This window comes from Vombatus ursinus, unplaced genomic scaffold (assembly GCF_900497805.2).
Source record: "Vombatus ursinus unplaced genomic scaffold, bare-nosed wombat genome assembly UNPS02014818.1, whole genome shotgun sequence".
Classification (NCBI taxonomy): Eukaryota; Metazoa; Chordata; class Mammalia; order Diprotodontia; family Vombatidae; genus Vombatus; species Vombatus ursinus.
Genome location: NW_020954596.1, coordinates 33,792,406 through 33,812,929, shown reverse-complemented (window position 1 = coordinate 33,812,929; position 20,524 = coordinate 33,792,406). Strand labels below are relative to the sequence as shown.

The window sequence follows — 20,524 nt, the reverse complement described above, 5'->3', positions numbered from 1 at the left end:
GAGCCAGTTTAACTACAGATCAGTATTTTGAAGGGAGAAAAATGAAGCTAGAGAAGCAATAATAGATTAGGAGAGGAGGGAGGGCCAGAATAATGAGTTTTGAGAGGTTGAAGAAAAGTTTTGAGGTGAATGAGGGTAGGGAGAAAGATAAGAGATTGTGGCAAGAGAGGAAAAGGGTAGTAACGAAATTAAGATATCCTATATAAGACTTATGTGTGACTGAAATGAGGTGAAAGTATAGGTCATAGGGATTTAGGAAAGTGGTAAACAGGGCACCAAGAATATTTAAGAGGTTTACCAACATGTGTATTGAAATCTTTAGGTAGAAGAGAGTGGTTTGAGGTATAGAGGAAGACTTGAGTCAGGTATTGAACTCCTTGAGAAAGGTGGGAGAATGATTTGGGAAAACTGGTAGATAATTGTGTGGGACAGAGACCACTACTCAAATTCAAAACAAAGACTTAGTTACCTTGAAAGCAGAAAGGAGTTTATTGCTTTCTTATGAGAAAGGGTACCGCCCCTGGTCGCCCTAATGGCGCAGGTAAGGCAGGACGTGTACCAGTGCTCATGGCCCTAATGGCATGTATCAGTACGAGTTGGTTACAGAAAGCAAGGCTTATTTATATCCTAACGCGAGTTCCTCCTCCCAAAACCCTCTTCCTCTTATCCCATTGGCTAGGCTTCAGGGGGCACAATCTATTCATGGAAATCTTCCCCAGCAACAGAGTACACAAGTTTGCCCAGAGACAAGAAAAGGCGGGAAGTCTTGTAAGGTTTTTGTTCTTTCTGCTCTGTGCTTAAAAACAGGGTCTGAGGGAGTTTTGACAAGGTCAGAAGGGAGTGTTTCAACAATACAATTAGAAGACCATCTACAACTGGTGCCTCTGATTTCTCTTCTCCTACTCTTCTTACTATTTGGCTTCTGACTTTACCTCTCTCCAGATGGCCTGTGATCTCCTAATTGCTGCCCTTTGTGACAACTATTAACAAAAACTATTAACCCTTTGAGGAGACCATCATCTCTCACATAGTTATCTCCAGGATCTGGATGAAGCAAACCACCAAAAAGGAGAGGTTGTTGATTGATTGCAGCAGGAAGAGGAATTGAAAGTTTTATTAAGAGGCCCCAGTGTGTAGGGGAGCATGAGAAAAACTGTGACCATTAATGGGAAAGAGGCGCCCAACAATGGAACATTGGGGCTGGACCAGACTAAATATAAAATGAGAAAATCAATGCTCCACTGCATTGGTGTCAAATAAAATAGAAACAGGCCACTAAACCATACATAAAGGATCCCTGAGGCTGTGACTTAGAAAACCACATGTTAACATTGTCTGTGTTCTACAGTATTTTTATTTATTTTGTTAAATATTTCCCAATTGTATTTTAATCTGGATTGGGCAGCACTGGGGAATGTTGCTGGCCACATTGGGCTATATGTTTGACACCTTTGTTCTAGGCAACATAATCTTTGGAAACCTAAGGAAAAGCTTGTACAAGAATCACAGGATGAGAAGGCATGAATCTTCTGTCTTCACCAGCAGAAATACCTATATCAATAAGTGGAAATTATAATAGATGACTTTTAAATAATGGTTTAAAGTTTATAGAGGATTTTACATATGTTATCAATTTAATTAGCTTAAAATCCTAGATATTTTGTATATTGGGATCAAGGGATGTTTGTTGGAATTTTCAAAAGTAATGAAATATGCTTATTTTGGGATTATATCTTTAGAAGTAAATAAAACTTTAGGTTTTAACAACTTCATCTAGCATCTTTTCACTGAAAATGTGGATATTCTCCATAAACCATAATTGCAGATATGTATTATAAATATTGGTTTTTTATTAGGTTTGTTGCAGAAGTAAGGGCCTCTTTTGTTTAAATGTACTTGCTCTTGAACTGTGAAAATTTAATAGTGATAGTTTATTGGTTCAGCTCTGGAGTAGCTAAGGCAGAGCTATTATGCTCTCAGCTAGAGCTATTTATATACTATCACTGAGAGCTCCTTTTTATATTGTTGGCATTATTGCCTCCTAAAAAAGGAGTGTTAAAAGAAAACTTAGGAATTTTTTTATTCTATGCCCTTATTCGCAGCAATGATATTTTTAGAGGTTATTTCATCCAAGCTTAGATCTTTGCAGAAAAGGCTTTATCTTCTTTGCAGTAAAGGCAGACAAGAACTCAGCTTGAAGTCTTTCCTTCTCAATCCTTCTGTTTTGAAGGGGTAAAAGGATAAGATGGAATGGAACTCAGTGTGTGAATTGAACCCCTTTGCCTTGTCCCCCTCCTGATGGAGAAATCTACTTGATTGAGGAGAAAGTTGCCTGAAATTGTCTGCCTTTTAGAAAAAAAGTCTTAGCTACAAGAAACTGCTTCTGAATTTCTCTGTGCAAAATGAAAAATAAACCTTAGTGATTATCCTTATTTTGCTTTAAAAGAGAATATTTATCTTGAACAGCTTTTCCTTCCAAAGAAAAGCATACTAGTGTAATAGGCCAGGTAAACATTCCTTTAGAATTTGTTCCTGTTAACATCCATTGGACTAGTTCTATACCAAGGATAAGCTACTACTTCAGGGGGACTGGGTATCTACAATATGAAATAGAATGGAAAAGAAGTGCTGCTATAGGAACATAAAATAATTCAAACCGTATTATTAATAATAATAGTTATTGACATTTATACGGTATGCTATAGTTTACACAATGCTTTAGAATATGATTCTTACAATAAACCTTTAAAGAAGGTGATACAGGTTTTATTTTCCTTATTTCACAGATGAGGAAACTGAAGTACAAAGTTAAAGGACTTAACCAAGGTCACTCAGCTAGTAATTTTAAACCCAGGTTTTTGAACCTAAAGCCAGCTCTGTTTCCACACTACCATATTTCTCAAGGTCATGGAATATTTAAAGCACTAGCTAGATTTGTAGTCCTCATTTTGGCTTGCAACATTAAAACAGTGGTGCAACTTTATTTAACCAGTCTTCAGATAGCTGTAGTAGTAGAAGTTCCTACAAACAGTGATTATAGTTACATAGGAAATCGTCCATCAACTTTTTAAGCTGTCTACATCCAGTGGTATTATGGCAAGCACTATGATCTCAAACACAAGTATAGAAAAGTAAGTGTGTGTGTGTCTGTGTCTGTGTGTCTTGACCCTACTGGCTCTGCTTGTAAGATTAGGGTGGAATAAAACTGAAGGACATGAGGTTCAGGGCACAGTCCCTAGTCCCAGTCTCTAGATCCTGTCCAAGTATAATAAACAGGAAGTTCCTCCCCTTAGGACATGGAGTTCATAAGCTCCCATCCCTTGCTCTCTGCATCCCCTAAGAGGAATCTTAGGGGGTAAGGGTAGCTAATAGTAGTTTCAGAACCCTTGTCCAGGGTTGATAAGCTAAGGCATCCCAACATAGTGCCAGAGGTTTGACATGTCAAAGGAAATTCCTGTGAGAGGCAATAAGGAAGCAAATACTGTGGGAGGAAGAAGCGGGTAAAGCAGTCAGGTTTTTTCAGCGCATACTCCTGACTGGAAACAGCTTGGGCAGAAGAAGGGACACTACCTTGGTGGGTCATTCACAGGTCAATTGTAGTGGAAGAGATTTGTCCATATAAGAGTGAGGGGGACTTGTATAGGGGCTAAAGTGGGGTCATTCCCTTTACTTGACCCTTAGTGGGATTAGACTTGGCCAGAGCCTGTTGATTGATGATATGGTGGTGTAGGACGTAGGTTTTGATATGCTAACTAGGCAACTCCAAGATGGTGGGGAAGGATCCCAATAATGAAGGGGCAGGGGCTGTTGTAGCTGGCAAGCAAGACACTCGAGAGCAGATGAGTCAAAGGTCAGTAGGGGTGGGTGGGTGTGTGTGTGTGTGTGTGTATGTGTGTATGTGTGTAAAAATATACAAACACTGTATTACACTTCTCACATCAAATTGTCTTTGAAATCTTTGACTATTACCTTGTTTTTATGAACTATTACCTATATAATTGCACAATAATGATAGTCAAATGTGAAATTCCATTTTCAGCTTAACCTAAAAAATGAAATAGTATGTATTTCAAAGGAACACACTAATCATTGTGTCATTGTATAAGAATTTTTAAATGATTATTTAAGACCAACTTCTGCAAGGCTTGGTGAATTTTTTGCCTCCTGGGGGGGTTTTAGAGACATCATGTTTCATGACTGCTAATCAATTTGCAAAAAGTCTACTGAAGTGTAATACTTTAATATAATTTAACATACCCATGTACCATGGTGTGAAGTTAGATTTTTTTTTTCCTTATGTAGAAATAAAGCTGACATTAGCATTCAGGTATACAGTTCAGTTTATCTCTAGTGAGAAGTCTTTTAAAATTAAGTTAAATATAGTATGAAGGGCAGAGAGAATCAATAATATTTCATTTCTTTTAAGTAAGGTCTTTCTATATATATTTGCTTGGTATGCTTATAAATTTCTCATTATAGGAATATTTTATAATATATGTCAGTTATAGATTTAACCATAATAAAAAAATAATACCCAGTTCAGAGATATCTTTTATCTGTCCTATAGAAAACTGCTTAGCTAAGTCTTTATATAGGAAATAGATGTTTAATATACTTTAAAAATAACTTTTTAATACTGTGAATGTTAATGTAAAAGCAGTAAAACCTTAACACACAGTATCTTGTACCACTTGCTATATATAGCACTGTGGCATAATAGATTTCTGGATTTGAGACCAAGAGACTTTGGTTTGAATCCAGGCTCAGATACTTATTAATTATATGATTATTGTCAAATTATTTCACCTCTCTGAACTTCAGTTACCTCATCTGTAAAATAATTATAACAGTTAACATTCATATAGCATTTACTGTGTGCCAGGCACTGTGCTAATAAGTGCTTTATAATTATTATCTCATTTGGTCCTCACAACAACCTGTGGGTAGGTGCTATTATTATCCCCATTTTATAGATGAGGAAACTGAGACAAACAGATGAAGTGATTTGCCCAAGGTCACACAGGTAGTAAGTGTTGAAACTGAATTTGAAATCAGGTCTTCCTGACTCCAGACCTGGTGGTACTGTATCTACTGCATCACCTAGCTAAAAATAATAACTTGTATGACCTATTGGAACAGGGTGCTTGTGGAGGAAAAAATAACAACTTTGTAAATGTCAAATTAATATATAAAATGAATTATCATAGTGATTAAATGATTGGGAATTCTTCTACTTACTAGAAAACACTGTACACAGCACATGGTAGGTGCTCAGTATATATACCTCAGTTCTCCAGTGGAACTGTAATTTCCTCATTATCGTTATTCCTTTTAATGATACAGATCACAGGCTATTCTTATTTGCCTATCATGTTTGATTCTTATCCATATCCTTCCATAAATTCTTCATGAGATTGGGGAAGGGTCACTTTACATTGCTTGTATACCATTGGAACATGAGCAGTACTCATTGATTATTCCTCACTCTTGCTACTTTATTGGCCCATATTTTCTGGTCATACATCTCTCTGGTGACATCTTTTATGCCACTTCAGTTGCACAATTTTGGTTTTAGTTATATTGCAACCTAATTGCAACTTCCCTGTGCCTTTCCATTGCCTTTTGGGTGAACTTCAACTTGAATTCTCAGGAAACTGATATTCTATGACTTGTAGTCATGTAGTCTCACTAGAAGAAGGTTGTTAAAACAATAGGCTTTTGTTTAGGGAAGAATCATCATGTTATTGAAAATCCCATGCTATTGCCTACTCTCTTCCTTTTCAACTCACAGCTTAGTTCATTATGTACTAATAATGGACCACCTCTTTGGGTTTTTTATCCCGTTGCATATCATAAACAGGAGACATTCTTTATCCACTTAGTTTTTCTTATTTAGATGTTTAGGTTGAATCCTCCTGAATGATTATAAATGACATTTAGGAGTCTCTGCAGTATAGTTATACATAACAATGAATAATAGCAATATGTAATTTTCAGTTATTTTAACATTTTTATGGTCTAAAGGTTTTCATATTGCAGTGACAGTTGAAACCATGTTACCAAAGGTAAGAATTGTTACAGCAATTTATACAGTAGCATTAACAAATGAATAAGAAAAATGACCAGAGTGTTGCCATTAGAATATTAGAAATGAGCATTCAGCAATTATCTTTTTAGTGTGTCAATAAATTCAAAAGAGCTCTAGGTATTTCTGTTGTTAGGTCTTTGGAACAGTTTCTTATTTACAGAAATAGCCAAAACAGGGTAGTACAAATTGACTATAAATCATATTCCTGAAATTGTACTGTTATTATTACATATGGGATGGTTATGGCAACAATAATAGAGTAAGAATTTATAAGCCCATAATTTTAAAAAAATCACCTGCATTTATTTATTTATTTACTTTAAGGTTTGCAAAGCAGTTTACAAATATTATCTCATTTGATCCTCACAACAACCTTGGAATGTGGGTGCTATTATTTCCGTGTTATAGAAGAGGAAATTGAAGCTAAGAGAGGGCCTCACTGCTTGTAAGTTGTCTGAGGCAGGATTTGAACTCGGGTCTTCCTGACTCCAAGTCCAGTATTCTTTCCACTGATGCTGTTTCTTTGTCTGTTGCAAAAGGTCATGCATGTTTCCAGTTCCTGAAGGATCTGCCAGCATTGAATTTACTTAGCTATGTACCTTTTTTTTTGTGCTCAATAAAATGTGAAGTTTTTGGGAACTGGAACTAATTCATTATTGTCTTTGTATTCCCACTTCTTAGCATAGTGCTTGGTATATAGTGAATATTTAATAAATACTTGTTGAATAAATAAATGAATGAACAAATGAATTTTACTACATGGGATCAGAGGAGAGTTGAGACCTACTTTTAATTCCTAAAAAAATTCTTCAGCTCCTGGGGAATGTCAATGGATGGGTTAATTTATGTGCCAGGTTTAATTTATTTTTTCTGTTTATGTTAAGTCTAGCAATTAATAAGTCTTCTTTTAACTTTTTTTGAATTACATCTTCTCTTTTTTTTTTTTCAGGAAATGTTTTTATATTTATCCACTGAAGTAAAAAAACTATCAGAACTCCACAATGAAAGAGTGTTGGATACATTTCATAATCCTACGTCTCTAGGTAATTTTCCTTCTTATTTCTCATAAATATTTCTGACTTAATGAGCCCTAAACTACTTTCTAGAAGGAAATTAATCATTTTTGCTAGCTGGGTAGACTTTCTGGCTTGGTGGATTTCACTGACTGAATCCTCTGATCTAGTAAAGTTTCATATAACTTCTGCTTGACTTATTTCTAGGGAGTTTCCTACACACTGAGAAAATCTCAATCAAAACAGATATATTCATCATAACTACTTAGACTGGTTATGTATATCCATTTTGGCAAGTAACAAGAATTCATTGTGTATTACATATTAAACCTTATTTCTGACAGTCTTTTTTTAGAAGTTGTATTGTTTTCGTACCAGTCATTTTTCCTTAATTTCTTTCCCCCATTAAGTCTTCCCTTTTAAAACAAAAAAATTTAAGCAAAACCAAATAATATAGTTGACTGTGTCTGAGAATGTGCAATATTTAGGATCTATAGTCTCCCATCTCTCCTGAGAAGCAGGAAGAAATAAAAGTAAGAAATTCTGCCAAATACCAAGCAAATCTGTCACTCTACTAGCAATAGTATGAAAAAAAAAGCTAGATTTTTTTTTCTTATGTCATTGATATATAATTTTGGAGAGAGGAGAGTTTAGACTTATAATTTTTATTGATGTAGGGAATTCTTGTAAGAAAATTCTTTTTACCAGTGCAGATTCTAGTAGGCGCACTGAGAAGCTTTTTTCCTAGGGTCACAGAGCCAGCCATGTGACAGACAGAACTTGAACCCAGGTCTTCCTGACTCCAAAGCTGCTGCTTTTATTCACTATAAATTCTTTAAAATTAAAAAGAGAAATGTCTGTCAAAAAAGGGAAAAAGAACTATTTGTACAAAAATATTTAAAGCACCTCTTTTTGTGGTTGCTAAGAATTAAAAATCAAGAGGATGCCCTTCAATTGGGAAATGCTAAAGAAGGTGTGGTATAGGATTGTGATGGAATATTTTGCTGTAAGAAATAACAAGTAGGATGATTTCAGAAAAACTGGGAAGGACTTACATGAACTGATGTAAAGGGAAATGAGCAGAACCAGGAGGACATTGTCCACAGTAACAGCAATATTGTATGATGAAGAACTGTGACTGACTTAGCTATTCTTAACAATACAATGATCCAAGACAATCCCGTAGAACTAATGATGGCACATACTATCCATCTCCAGGGAAAGAATTGATATTGTTTGAATACAGACTGCAGCATGCTATTTGTCACTTTTTTCTTTCGTTCTTTTTCTTTTATTCGAGTCATCTTGTACAGAATGACTAATATGGAAATGTTTTATACGATTGCACATGTATAACCTTTATCTGATTGCGTACCGCCTCAGGGAAAGTGAGGGTAAGAGAGGGAGGGATAGAATTTATAACTCAAAACTTTAAAAAAGCAACAAATGTTTAAAAATTGCTTTAACATGTAATTGGGGAGAAAATAAAATAAGTGTTTTTAAAAATATATGCAGGATGTCCCAAAAGTCTTAGTGTAACTTTAAGTTTTAGCTGGGATACACAGGGCTGATTCAGTATTAGGAAAACTATTAACATATCATTATATCAATAACTATAACTATATCAGTAACAAAAACAACAAAAATCATATGATTACATCAACAGAAAAAATGTTAAACTTAAAGTAATAAACTCCCTGAAAATTAGAATAGAGCAAACAAATCAGTAACTCCATAATACCGCATGAAATACTAGAACAAGATCAGAATATTTTGAAAATGTAAATACCTGATTATAACCAACTGGAAATTGAAAAACATGTCAAGGCCAGATACTTTAAGAAGAATTGAACTCCCTGAAAATGGATTTTTTTTAAAGACCTGGACGCTATTTGAAGAAATCACAAATTAAAACTTCCCAGATCTCTTAGAACCAGAGGGCAAAGTTAAGATAGTAGGAATTCACCTAGTACTTCCTGGAATATTCCCCCCCCTCCACCACCCAAAAAAAAAAATCCTAAGGATATCCTTGCCCTAATCCAGAGTATCCTTGTCCATGAAAAAATATTGCAAGCATCCAGAAAGGAATTCAAGTATGAAGGAACCACAGTCAAGATCACACAATACATTATAGCTTCTATTATGAATGTCAGGAGATTTTGGAATACAGTACTAAGAATTATAACTTAACCTGCAAAGCTGAATATCATCCCTTAGAGGGGAAAAATAGACCTTTTATGGAATAGAGAACTCCAAGAATTTCTGATAAAGAAACTAGAGCTGAGTAGGAGCTTTGAAATACAAACACAAGAGTCAGAAGAAACATAGGAAGATAAACTTACTGGAACAATTGGGTGTATATGATGATGCAGTGCTAACATTCTGTTAGGAGTAAAATGTGGGATAGTTCTGTCAAAGCTTTAATGTCTTCAGTGGGATTGGAGGATTTAAATAAGAAAGAAAATTTGGGTGTGGATTCTGTTCTGAGGGTTTGAAGATAGATAAGAGGTAGATGAAAGGAATACACTAGAGAGATAAGAGTGTGGAACTTGCTCATAATTGGAGTGTGTAAGAAAGGTATACAAAAATGGAGGAAGGGAGTGGAAAGGCAATAAATCTTGCTCCTCTCTGAAATTGACAAGGAGAACTGAAAACACACTTAGTTTGGTTTAGAAATATACTAGACTCAAAAGGAAAATAAGTGGGAATAAGGAAAGAAGAGTGGAGTAAGAAAGGCATGATGATACCATAGAAGTAGTAGCCTCTAATAAAGCAAACCTTCTGATCCTGAAGGGGAGATTAAAAGGAAAAGAAAAGAATTAGTATCTAAGGGGGAGGAGAATACTCATCAGCTGGAGAATAGCAGAACAAGGGAAGGAAGGAAAAAAAGAAAAAATTAATTGAGATCTAAGGGGTATGGAGACGCCCATCAACTGGAGAATGGCAGAACAAATTATGGTATATGAATGTAATGGAATATTATGATGTTATAAGAAATGATGAAAGAATTTCATAGACACCTGAGTAGTTTGCAGAGTGAAGTGAACAGAACCAGGACTACCATTTTATGACGACATAAACATTGTAAAGAAAAACAACTTTGAAAGATTTAACTAATCAGTGAGGTGACCAACCACAATTCCAGAGGACCACTGATGAAAGATGTTCTCTATTTCCTGAGAGGTATCATGGAGTCAAGGTTTCAAAAAAAGTATTGATTTTTGAACATAGGCACTGTGGATTGATTTTTCCTGACTTATTCTAATTTGTTAAGAAGGATTTTTTTCTCTCAAGAGTTGATGAGAAGTGACTAACACAGTGATGCCCCCTAGTTTCATTGAAACATTTTTCAAACTGTTTCAGTGAACAAAAGAAAGCAACAGTTTTGAAAGTAATGTATGGAATTTATTATATCCTTTTTATTTTAAAAAGTGTTATAAAATAGTGATTCATGGTTTCATATGCAGTCTTTTTATGTTCTGTATATACAAGAAAATATTATTCTGGTATTTAAGTTCATAATTAAACAAAATCAAAACAAAGATAAATGTTCCCAGTTTTCTAAAAAGCAAAAACTGTTATGAAACCCTTTAAAAATAAAAAAAACTACATCTTATGAATGATGAACAAACTAAAATTCAAGTCTCAGAATTATCATTGTTATGTCCTACTATTCGTAATCCCATTTGGGTTTTTTTGGAGGGACAAAGATACTGAGTGGTTTGTCATTTTTCTCTCCAGCTCATTTTATGGATGAAGAAACCGAGGCAATCAGTTAAGCTACTTGCACAGGGTCTGACACAGATAAAAAGTGTCAGAGGCTGGATTTGAACTGAGGTCTTCCTGATTACACTACTTCACCTAGCTGTTGACTCAGAATTGCTTTTTGATAAATGAGGAAGCATGGCTTAGTAAAGAGAACTGGACTTACAGTCAGAAAACCTTGGTTTGTGTCCCAGCTCTGACACTTTCTAGCTATGTGAACATGGACAAGTCATTCAATTTCTGTGAGCCTCAGTTTACTCATTAAAAAATGGTTTTAATAATTCCTGTACATTCTTCCTCACAGGGTTGTTTTAAGAAAAACACTTTGTAAACCCTAAGGTATTATATAAATATTGTTATTGTTAATATATTTAACATAGCATGGTCTCATTTTATACAATTCAAGTATTCCTAGGTAGGAAAAAAGTACTTAAGATATATATGTTCTGCAATCTGGAGTTACACCCAAAGTGTTATAAAACTGTACATACCCTTTGACCTAGTAATACCACTATTAGGTTTTTTCCCCAAGGTGATCAGGGAAAAAGGAGAAGAACCTGTATATTCTAAAATAGATATAGCAGCTCTCTGTGGTGTAAAAGAAACTGGAGATTTAAGGGAAGCCCATCAATTGGGGAATGACCAAATAAGTTGTAGTATATGATTGTGATGGAATACTACTGTACTATAAGAAATGATGAGCTGTTTGATTTTAGAAGGAAAAAAAAACATGGAAAGACTTGCATGAAATGAGCAGAAGCAAGAGAACATTGTATACAGTAATAACAGTATTGTTCAAGGAATAATTGTGAATAGCCACATTACTCACAGTATTATGAATGCTCACATCAGCTACAAAGGACCTATGAAATAGGAAGATGATATCCACCTCCAGTGAAAGAACTGATAAATAGAAGTATGCATAGTATGGTTTTACATATATTTATAAATCTTTGTCAAGTGGTGGCCTTCTCTAGTGGGCTGTAGTTTGGGAGGGAGGGAAATAATTCAGAACTTAAAATGTAACCAAAAAACAAATTTAATTTAAAAAGATGTGTATGTTTTGCTAGCTGTTCTCTGTGTATGAAGTTCCATCTCCTGCCTTTATGCTTTTATGCAATTTTTCCCCATATCGAAAATACTGTCTTTTCTCTGTTTCATAGTATATTTCAAAGCACAACTCAGATGCTGCCTCCTATACACGGCCTTCTTTAATGAACCTACTGTCGTTTCCTACCCCCATTTTACTGGCACACTCTTTTAAAACTACTTTGTATATACGTAGTTACTACTTGTGTAGGTGTTATATCTTCCTAGTAGAATGTCAGCTCCATGAGGGCAAGTACTGTTTCATTTTTTAATCTGTATCCTTATTGCTTAGCACAATGACTTGCACATAGAAGGCACTTAGTAAATGTTTGTTGAATTGAATTTAATTGGAATCACATTTCCTGCTGATTTACAGCATAACTTCAGGGTTCTATTAATACAGATAAAAAAATTTTGGCAATTAGTATTGAAAATCACAATTTAAATCCTAAAATTTACTTCTAGGAGCATTGAATTTTTTTTTTAAGCAAATAGTTTATGGGCATATAATTTACCCATACAACCTCTGCAAAAGAACATAGGCTCCATATGCCACTTATGTAGTCTTTGCTTAGTGAGTACAAGCAAACATACATTAAAATATATTCCACGTAGGAAATTTTCATAAACCGCATTGGATTTGAATAATTGAGCAGCTACATTGACCATATCATTGTTCTCATTATTTACTTGGCTTTCTTACTAGCTGGAAAAGTTACATAGTGATATTTTTTTAGACATTGAGGTGGTTATAATCAAATGAATTTGCATTGCTGTGATGTTGTTAATAGATATGCACATTGAATTTTGGCCTAATTTATTTAATACTTTAAAACAAAATTGTCAGCTGAAGATGACTAAAAGGTTCCTGCACTTAGCACACCTACTAGGTGTTTAATAAATACGTGTTTCCTTCCCTTTCTGTTTCCCTGTTCCTGAAGTTGTTATAGTTTGTGGAAAAACTAAGGCTGTCTTAAGACCCTGTTTTTTTAATTCAGCTATGTCCCTTAAAACATTGGATGAGCATTCTGGCAACGCTGTCACAGAACTTGGATCTATGCTTTTTACTAGACAAGTGTCTGGAGCCAGGTAAGCATGTTTGAGAGAGGTGGTTTGTGTTTTGAGTTTGGCTTTTTAAGCTTGATGTTTAATATCTGTATTTTACATAATAATCATATGTTAAGTATATGCTGAAGCATACTTGGAGACTATTGAAAAGAAGACTGGTTTTTTCCAAAAGTACTATTAAGACTTGAGTATGTCATCTAACCTATAGTCTTCATTTTTAGATATTTTTATATTTGAAGCATTCCAGAAAGAAGAGCATCTTGTCTATTTTTTTTTAAAGATCTCAAAGTTTAAAAAACCAAAACTTCTCTTGGTAATAAGGGACAATAATTCTAACTTGATTATTTTAAGTGATTGCAAGTATAACTTTTTTGTGTTCTTGTAAACACAAATGGTGATTTCACCAACAATTTCTAATAAAAGACAACCACTGTCAAGGAAAAACTTGATTCTTGAATTAAGTAGAGTGTGGAATTCCATCTCTGGGAAAATTCACTTCTTCATTGGTGAACTTCCACTGTATGCATCTTAGTTTGGTTCTTTTAAACTTGTCATCTTCACCTAATCTTCAGCTTTGCTTTTGTTTGTTTTTATATAGGTTGATTTTTTAAAACTGACTACAAATGCCTGTAGTACATAAGACTATAGGTAAAGGAGAAACTGAAGCCCAGAAAAGAAATGTAACTTGCTCAAGGTCACAGAGGTAGTGACAGAGGGGAGATGAATTGAAGTTCTCAGGTTTCAAAAGAAGTGCCTCTAGTTGTCTGAGGCCCTCTGCTCCAAGTGTGCAAGTTTAGGTCTACTGATACATAAACTAGTCATGAAATAATAAAAATCAGGCATTGGAAACTCTTAAGATCTGGCTGTTATTATTAATTGCCTGCCTACCACTGAACCTACTGGAAATGTGAAAGTGACAAGTTTGAGTCAGGGACTTGACTGTCCCTTCTTTATCACTTGGAATGCATCCTTAACACAGTGCTGAGGACATAGTAGAAAACAAATAAGTATTTCTTAATTGAGTGATACAAGACATTAAAGTGGGGTTACTGGTGCCAAGTAGAAGTGTCATGGCCTTGTTTTTAGGGACCCCAGAGAGGAATTTAGAATTGGACTAAGATTACATATTTATAGTAATGTTGATATATGTGGTTTTGGGGTTTGTTCTTGACACACACACACACACACACACACACACACACACACATACACACACATGATACTTTGCATTCAGATTTATAGGTAGTATTGTGTCAATAGCATCAAATATATTAAATAGCTAATAGTTTACCAAATAAATTTTTCCTTTCAGGGTTGTGCCTCTGGGGATTCTGCAAACTATGAATGGCTACCCTTTCAAAGGCTTTATGTCACATGCAAATAACTATCCCTGTGCTTATCTCAATGCCTCATCAGCAGTTGGAATGAAAAAACAAGATGTAGAATTGTTCATAAAAAGGCTTGATAAGTGCTTGAAGTCAGTGAGAAAAGGAAAAAGCAAAGAGAGTGCTGGTGACAGTGCGGTTGATAATTGTAACATCACTGAAGATGTGAATATTCAAGAAATGGCCTTAAATCTGGATAATGCAGTTGTTCTCGATGAATGCAAAGAAATTTATTCCTGACATATCTTTCTCTTTATGGTTTGAAATAAATTTTTGAAGATAACTACAATGAATAATAATTTATAATTTTTTAAATTAATAATTCCTTTGAAAATGTTTAGTTAATGTACTTGAATAGAGAGTGAATTAAGTTAGCAAATGATTATTATCTTTTGATTCTTGGGCTGTTTCATAATTATGCCTCAATCTTTATAATCTTCCACAGAATAAAATATACTTAACATTTTTCTAACTGAAAAGTAGTCAGCTATGCACTTTTATTGAAGTAATCCTTACTAATATAAGGATAATAAAATTGCCTATAATTCTCTGAAATATTTGAACTGTTTTTTTTCCTGGCTGCTGCCTCATTTACACATTATGTATGTTCTAAGTTTGTCCTGTTGTATAGTTCGTATGGTTGTTGATAAATAGGCATATTCTAAGGAAGGTTGATTAAAAACATGCTCATTAGTTTGTTTTTATTAAAATGAAGAGCTTTTCGAGAAATGGTGAATTTTTCAAATTTTCTATGGTGACTTTAGTTATCTAGTTTTGCTTTTTAATGAAATACTTCTATGGGTTCACAATGTGATGGAGTGACCAGAGTACTAACTGAGAAGTGGGAGGCCTGTATATTCATCCCATATTGTGTCATTGTCTGATTGTATAACCTTGAGCAAGTCAGTTAACTTCTGGGGTTCAGTTTCCTTATCTGTAAAATTAAAGGATTAATATTTAAGATCCCTTTCTGCTAAAATTCTCTGATCCCAGATTCCTTGAACAAATACGTTCTATTTTGGCATGTGAGAATCATAAGTGATGGTCAGCATCAGTAGCTCCAAAAATACATTTTTATTAAAGAAAATTTTAAAATGTACATACACTTTTTTTAAGCTTATAATAATATTTGATCTTTTGAATCTATGTGCTATAAGGTAACATGCTTACATAATCTTTTGGGGGGCAGCCAACAACACTAGGATTGATTAACTCAAGCATATTTGGACATATGCATCTGCTAGGGTAGAAAATGAAACAATGTGAAAATAGTTGCTTCTCATGAGGTATTCCTGAAATTCTTTAATTTAATAACTGTGGTATATGTAAGGTATTTGGCTTATGTTCCACATAGGTCAAAATGCCAGAAAAACTCCCAATTGATATTTGACTATACCTTTGATTTTGTGATTGCATCTTTTTTGATTGATTTTAAAAATGAGAGAATTTTCAGGTACTTGGGCTTACATAAAACATTAGTTAAACTTTCAGTCTATTGTCAAACATTAGCTACAACTTATACAAGTTCCAATAAATGTGAAAAGAATACTTTATAAACAAATATAATAATGTTTTAAAAATCTTTTCTGTCCCAAAACTCTTAATTAGGATATTTTATATTCCAAGCATCACATTCATACCTGTGTTTTCTTTGTAAGTTATCTTTTAAATTCCAACAATATTTTTAAAAATAAATTTACTTTTGAAATTTTGACTCATTTCACATAAATATTCATGAATAAAATTACATTGTGCAATGATCATATTAGTTTTTTTTTTTTAATTTTTACTGTTTGAAATGGGATTGTAGGACAAATAAAAAACCAACCAGATGTAACAAAATCTCTAGAGCATAAGAAAGGAAATTAAGTAATGATGCAAATGTAAATGCTGGCATTGAAGCTTAATATACATGTAAGCCAAAATTGTTTTATAGAAAAAGTCATCTATATTGTGGGATCATCATTTGGCTTAAGAAAGGGTAGAGTCCAGAGACTAGCAAATGTTTTAATCTCCAATGTATCAGCGGTTCTTGGACTTCAGCTGCTGAGTAGATAATACTAATTAAAGATAAATTACATGAACTCATATATAAATGATAGATATGGTATAACATTCCTGTTCTTAATGTATAAAGTTTGAGCTCCTATTTTTATTATCATTTTTAAAGAAGTTTTAGATTTCTGGTTTAAATTCTTATTGACCCTAAAACAGCTTTGTGATCACAAAAATAAAAACAAGTATTTTGAGCATGTGTCTAACCCCAAAATATACAACATAAATGTCTATAACATATAACATGTTCGTTAACATGTGTTCATATATTGTATATTGTTCATAGCAACAGTATAACTATAACATGACATGTTCATGAACATGTGGTCATATATTACTGTTAATGGCAAATTCTTTATGACTGAATTCATAATTCAGTTCAGTTATATATTAATTCCCACAAAAGTATTTCCCATCCCTACATAGGAAGGGTTCTTAAGTCACAGTAAATCCAATGACCTAGGCTAAAGTGATTTAATTTTTTTAAATAGACAGTAGTGGAATATCCTTGAAAAGAAAACCAAATACTGGTTTTAATGTAACATAAAATTTTAACATAATGTGCTTCTTACTACTGTATACATACATTTTAATGTATTTCAGATCAGGTTTTTATTTACATTTGACTCTTTTAGCCTCATGCTAATGATATTTTGGATTACCAGTGGAGAAAGGGGCACCAAAAGGAACCCATTATCAGTAAATGTAATTTTTAAATATTTAATTTTATTTGTTGATAATTGTATTAAGTAATTAAACATAAACTATTATTTAGCACAGTACCATTTATATGTTAGAGAGCTTGATGATGATTTAGAGTGATAGAATTTTTACTTCCATCTCAGTTAAACCTAAGTTCCTAAGTATATTTTTCACCAAATTATTGATCCATGTAACTGGTAATTTCTAAGGCACATTTTATTTAATTGCACATAACATGGTGTGGTATTCATGCTTAACTTATGCTAGTGCAAAATTAAAAAAAAAATTCTAGTCTTTGTATCATGCTTTTAAGTCTTTTGACTTTAGTGACATTTAAAATTCAGGTAAAATTTGGCATTAGTGTTAATTTTATTTTAATATTCAAAAACTTATTCTCATAGTTAGAACTATTACACATCCATTCCAGGAACTCCCATAGAAGTTAATATGCATATAAATTTGGATAAAAATAGTTTTCTTCACCTCCCCATGTAATAGAAATTTTTTTGAGGACTTAAAAAGGTTATCTTTTTTTAAAATTTAATTGACTGTTTTTAAAAATAGCAAATTTTCAGTAGCATTGAAGTTTGGTTATCATAAGTGTTATAATGTCTTTAGAAAATGCAAATAGGTTTTCTTAAAGAAGTATTCATACTTTTAACAGTGACGCAAACTGGAAAGAGCTGTTTGTTGTTATAATATCCAGTATTTTCCTGTAGTCTGACACATTATATTAATTTTAATTTGCATATTTAGTTCTTTGTATGATAAAGAATTGTCACCTTATCCTTTGGTGCCTTAATTTTATTTTTATCCTCTTTTTGACTTTTTTGGATGCCAAATGACAAACACAAGATCAATAAGCATATTTTTGTAATTTCTCACATAATGTACATTGTTCAATCTCAAGCCATATAGGAATTCCAGGAATGTTTATACTCTTTTGTTGTTAGCAGGTTGTGTTGGTTTTAACCTTAATTAAAACACGAAGAATTGTCTATTTTTGTAGAATGTGTTTTTTGTTTTACCATTATAGTGGGAAACTGATAGCAGTGAATGACAACTAATGATTCATCTACTTGTTTTGCTGAATGAAAAAGTTGTTTCCAGAAATGTTTTTGGTGTTTGATGTTAAAAGTAAACGATGCATACATATATAATTTCTAAAAAAAAAAAATCAAATACTAGTGAGTTGTATTTTATTTTGTCCCATGTTCAAATAAAATCTGAAAGGACCTCTAATTATCATGATCTTTGCTCTTTTTTCTTTTTTCCTTTTTCCTTTCATACATTCCTTGTACAGTTTGTATCTCGATCCAGTTATTCAGTTTCAAACTTGTTCAGAAATCAACTAGAGTAGCCAAACCTGTAATGATTAAAAAAAAGTATCCTAGCAGCCACTGCAAAGGATTTGTTAGATAAAAAGGACAGGAAGCTTAAAACCATTAAAGGATTTTCTAAATTATCTAGTCCTTTATTTGGAAATGCAAAAATTATACCAATGCATGTCATTGTCCATTTCAGACTTGCAAGGCTTCATATTTGAATTATATAGATATAATTTTAATTTCATAAAATTAAGCTGCATTAAGCTGTATTGGAATTCCATTTCTGTTCCCCATTGAAATCTAATTTATCCTGTAGAACTTTGTCCATTATTGTTCTAGTCCCTGGGCCAGCTTTAATTTTAAAAGTATAATTGATTTTAGATAAATTATCTGTAACTTTTCAGAAAACAACTTTTTCAGAGCTTTTTATTTGGTGGTCTTTCAGTTTCCTTTTGCATTTAAATTTGATGTAGAATATAATTTGCTTTTATTTTATACAAGTGAAATTTCAGGTCACAACACAGCAATGCTAACATGATGTATCAGAGAGATAGGGACTGAACCTGTGATCTGGTTGATAGAGAGCTCCCAGATGAGGAAATTCCTCCACTAATGCAAGTTGGCACCCTTTATGTAGTAAGGTTGTTAAATGACTTAACACAGTCATGTAACGATTATATGTGTCAGAGGCAGGATTTGAACCCAGGTTTTCTTGGCTCCAAGGGCCAGCTCTCTATGCATGAGGACATTGCTGTTGGAGATAGACATAGATGGATTGACATTGATAAAATCTGTTTATATGTGCATATACAATAGAGACCTTTACATCATTTATATTAATTGATCAAAGCTTTTGATGCAACTGGCAGACCATAGTAAATCACTCAATAAGGTTATTATACTAAAATTAATGATAGAATGACTAGTTATATTAGTTTTGTTATTTAGTTTCTGGTCTGTTCCCTATTACTTGTGGAAAAGCAGCCAGGCTGGTATTATTTAATCAGTTCTACACAACCATGCTTGAAAATGCAGCAAAACCCAGCTGTTTAACTATTTCGAACTTTAAAACTGATGATCAACTGATGGTTCAGCAGGCAACCTACACTAAAAGTAGTTCAGAAAAGTATGCTTTGGTTATCCCTTTGATAAAAAATGACCACACATGGTGTATCATAATGTAACCACTGTCTTATAGGTTAGTCTTGAGAATCTGTAATCACACACGTATGTATATGCATATATAAAATCATCTATGTCCTGGGTGGCCATGACCCAGTGCTTGATAATTCATAATTGTCTCTTAAGGTCTAATGGTATAATGGTCTATTCACTTGCATATTGCACTTTTGGCTTTGTATCTGGTTTGTGTGTTTGTATGTACACATAGCTATATATCTAGATGTATACATAGAGTAATGGTAATTCCTGGTTGGCACTAAATTCTAATTTTAGGTAATTGGAAAGTCATACTAAATACTGCATCAAATGTAGAGTCAAGATGGTGGCCTAGCACTTTGTCTTTCCTATGACAGAGATGATTAGGGGTTCCGTGAATCTAGCCTTAGATTTCCAGGTTTGGAAGAAATTGATATTGTCTGTCTAGGTCACAGGGGTGGGGAACCTTTGGTCTTGAGGTCACATGTGGCCTTTTAGGTCCTTGGGTGCGGTCTTTTGACTGAGTCCAAGTTTTACAGAACAAATCCTTTTATGAAGTCCCTAGACTCTAGGAGGCGAAAAGTTGGAGGGAGTTAGTTTAGCAAAGGAGGTTTCTTTCTAGAAGAGGGAAAGTCAGCTGTTAGTGGTACTATAACTCCCAGTAAAATCAAATACAAGTACCTACCATGGATTAGGCCCTGGTATACAAAACTCAGATGGAACAGTCCCTGTCTTTGAGGAGTTTATATTGTATAGTGGGAGAGAACTTGTCTATATACAACTATATACAAAATATATACAAAGTAAATGCAAGGTAACGATGGGAGGAGACACCAGCAGGCAGGAAAGGTGTCATATAGACGCTGGCATGTC

General features: G+C 33.7%; 1 protein-coding gene across 1 annotated transcript in view; it reads left to right on the top strand.

The window, feature by feature from the left end:
- The window catches only part of SEPSECS (Sep (O-phosphoserine) tRNA:Sec (selenocysteine) tRNA synthase), a 70,250-nt gene extending 51,858 nt beyond the window's left edge, over positions 1 to 18,392 (top strand). Inside the window, exons 9-11 of the mRNA XM_027836502.1 lie at positions 7,038 to 7,131; positions 12,954 to 13,044; positions 14,336 to 18,392. Coding sequence (XP_027692303.1) covers positions 7,038 to 7,131; positions 12,954 to 13,044; positions 14,336 to 14,648 — 498 coding nt within the window. The 3' untranslated portion in view covers positions 14,649 to 18,392. The remainder of the gene's footprint in view (positions 1 to 7,037; positions 7,132 to 12,953; positions 13,045 to 14,335) is intronic.
- Positions 18,393 to 20,524: the final 2,132 nt, after the last annotated feature.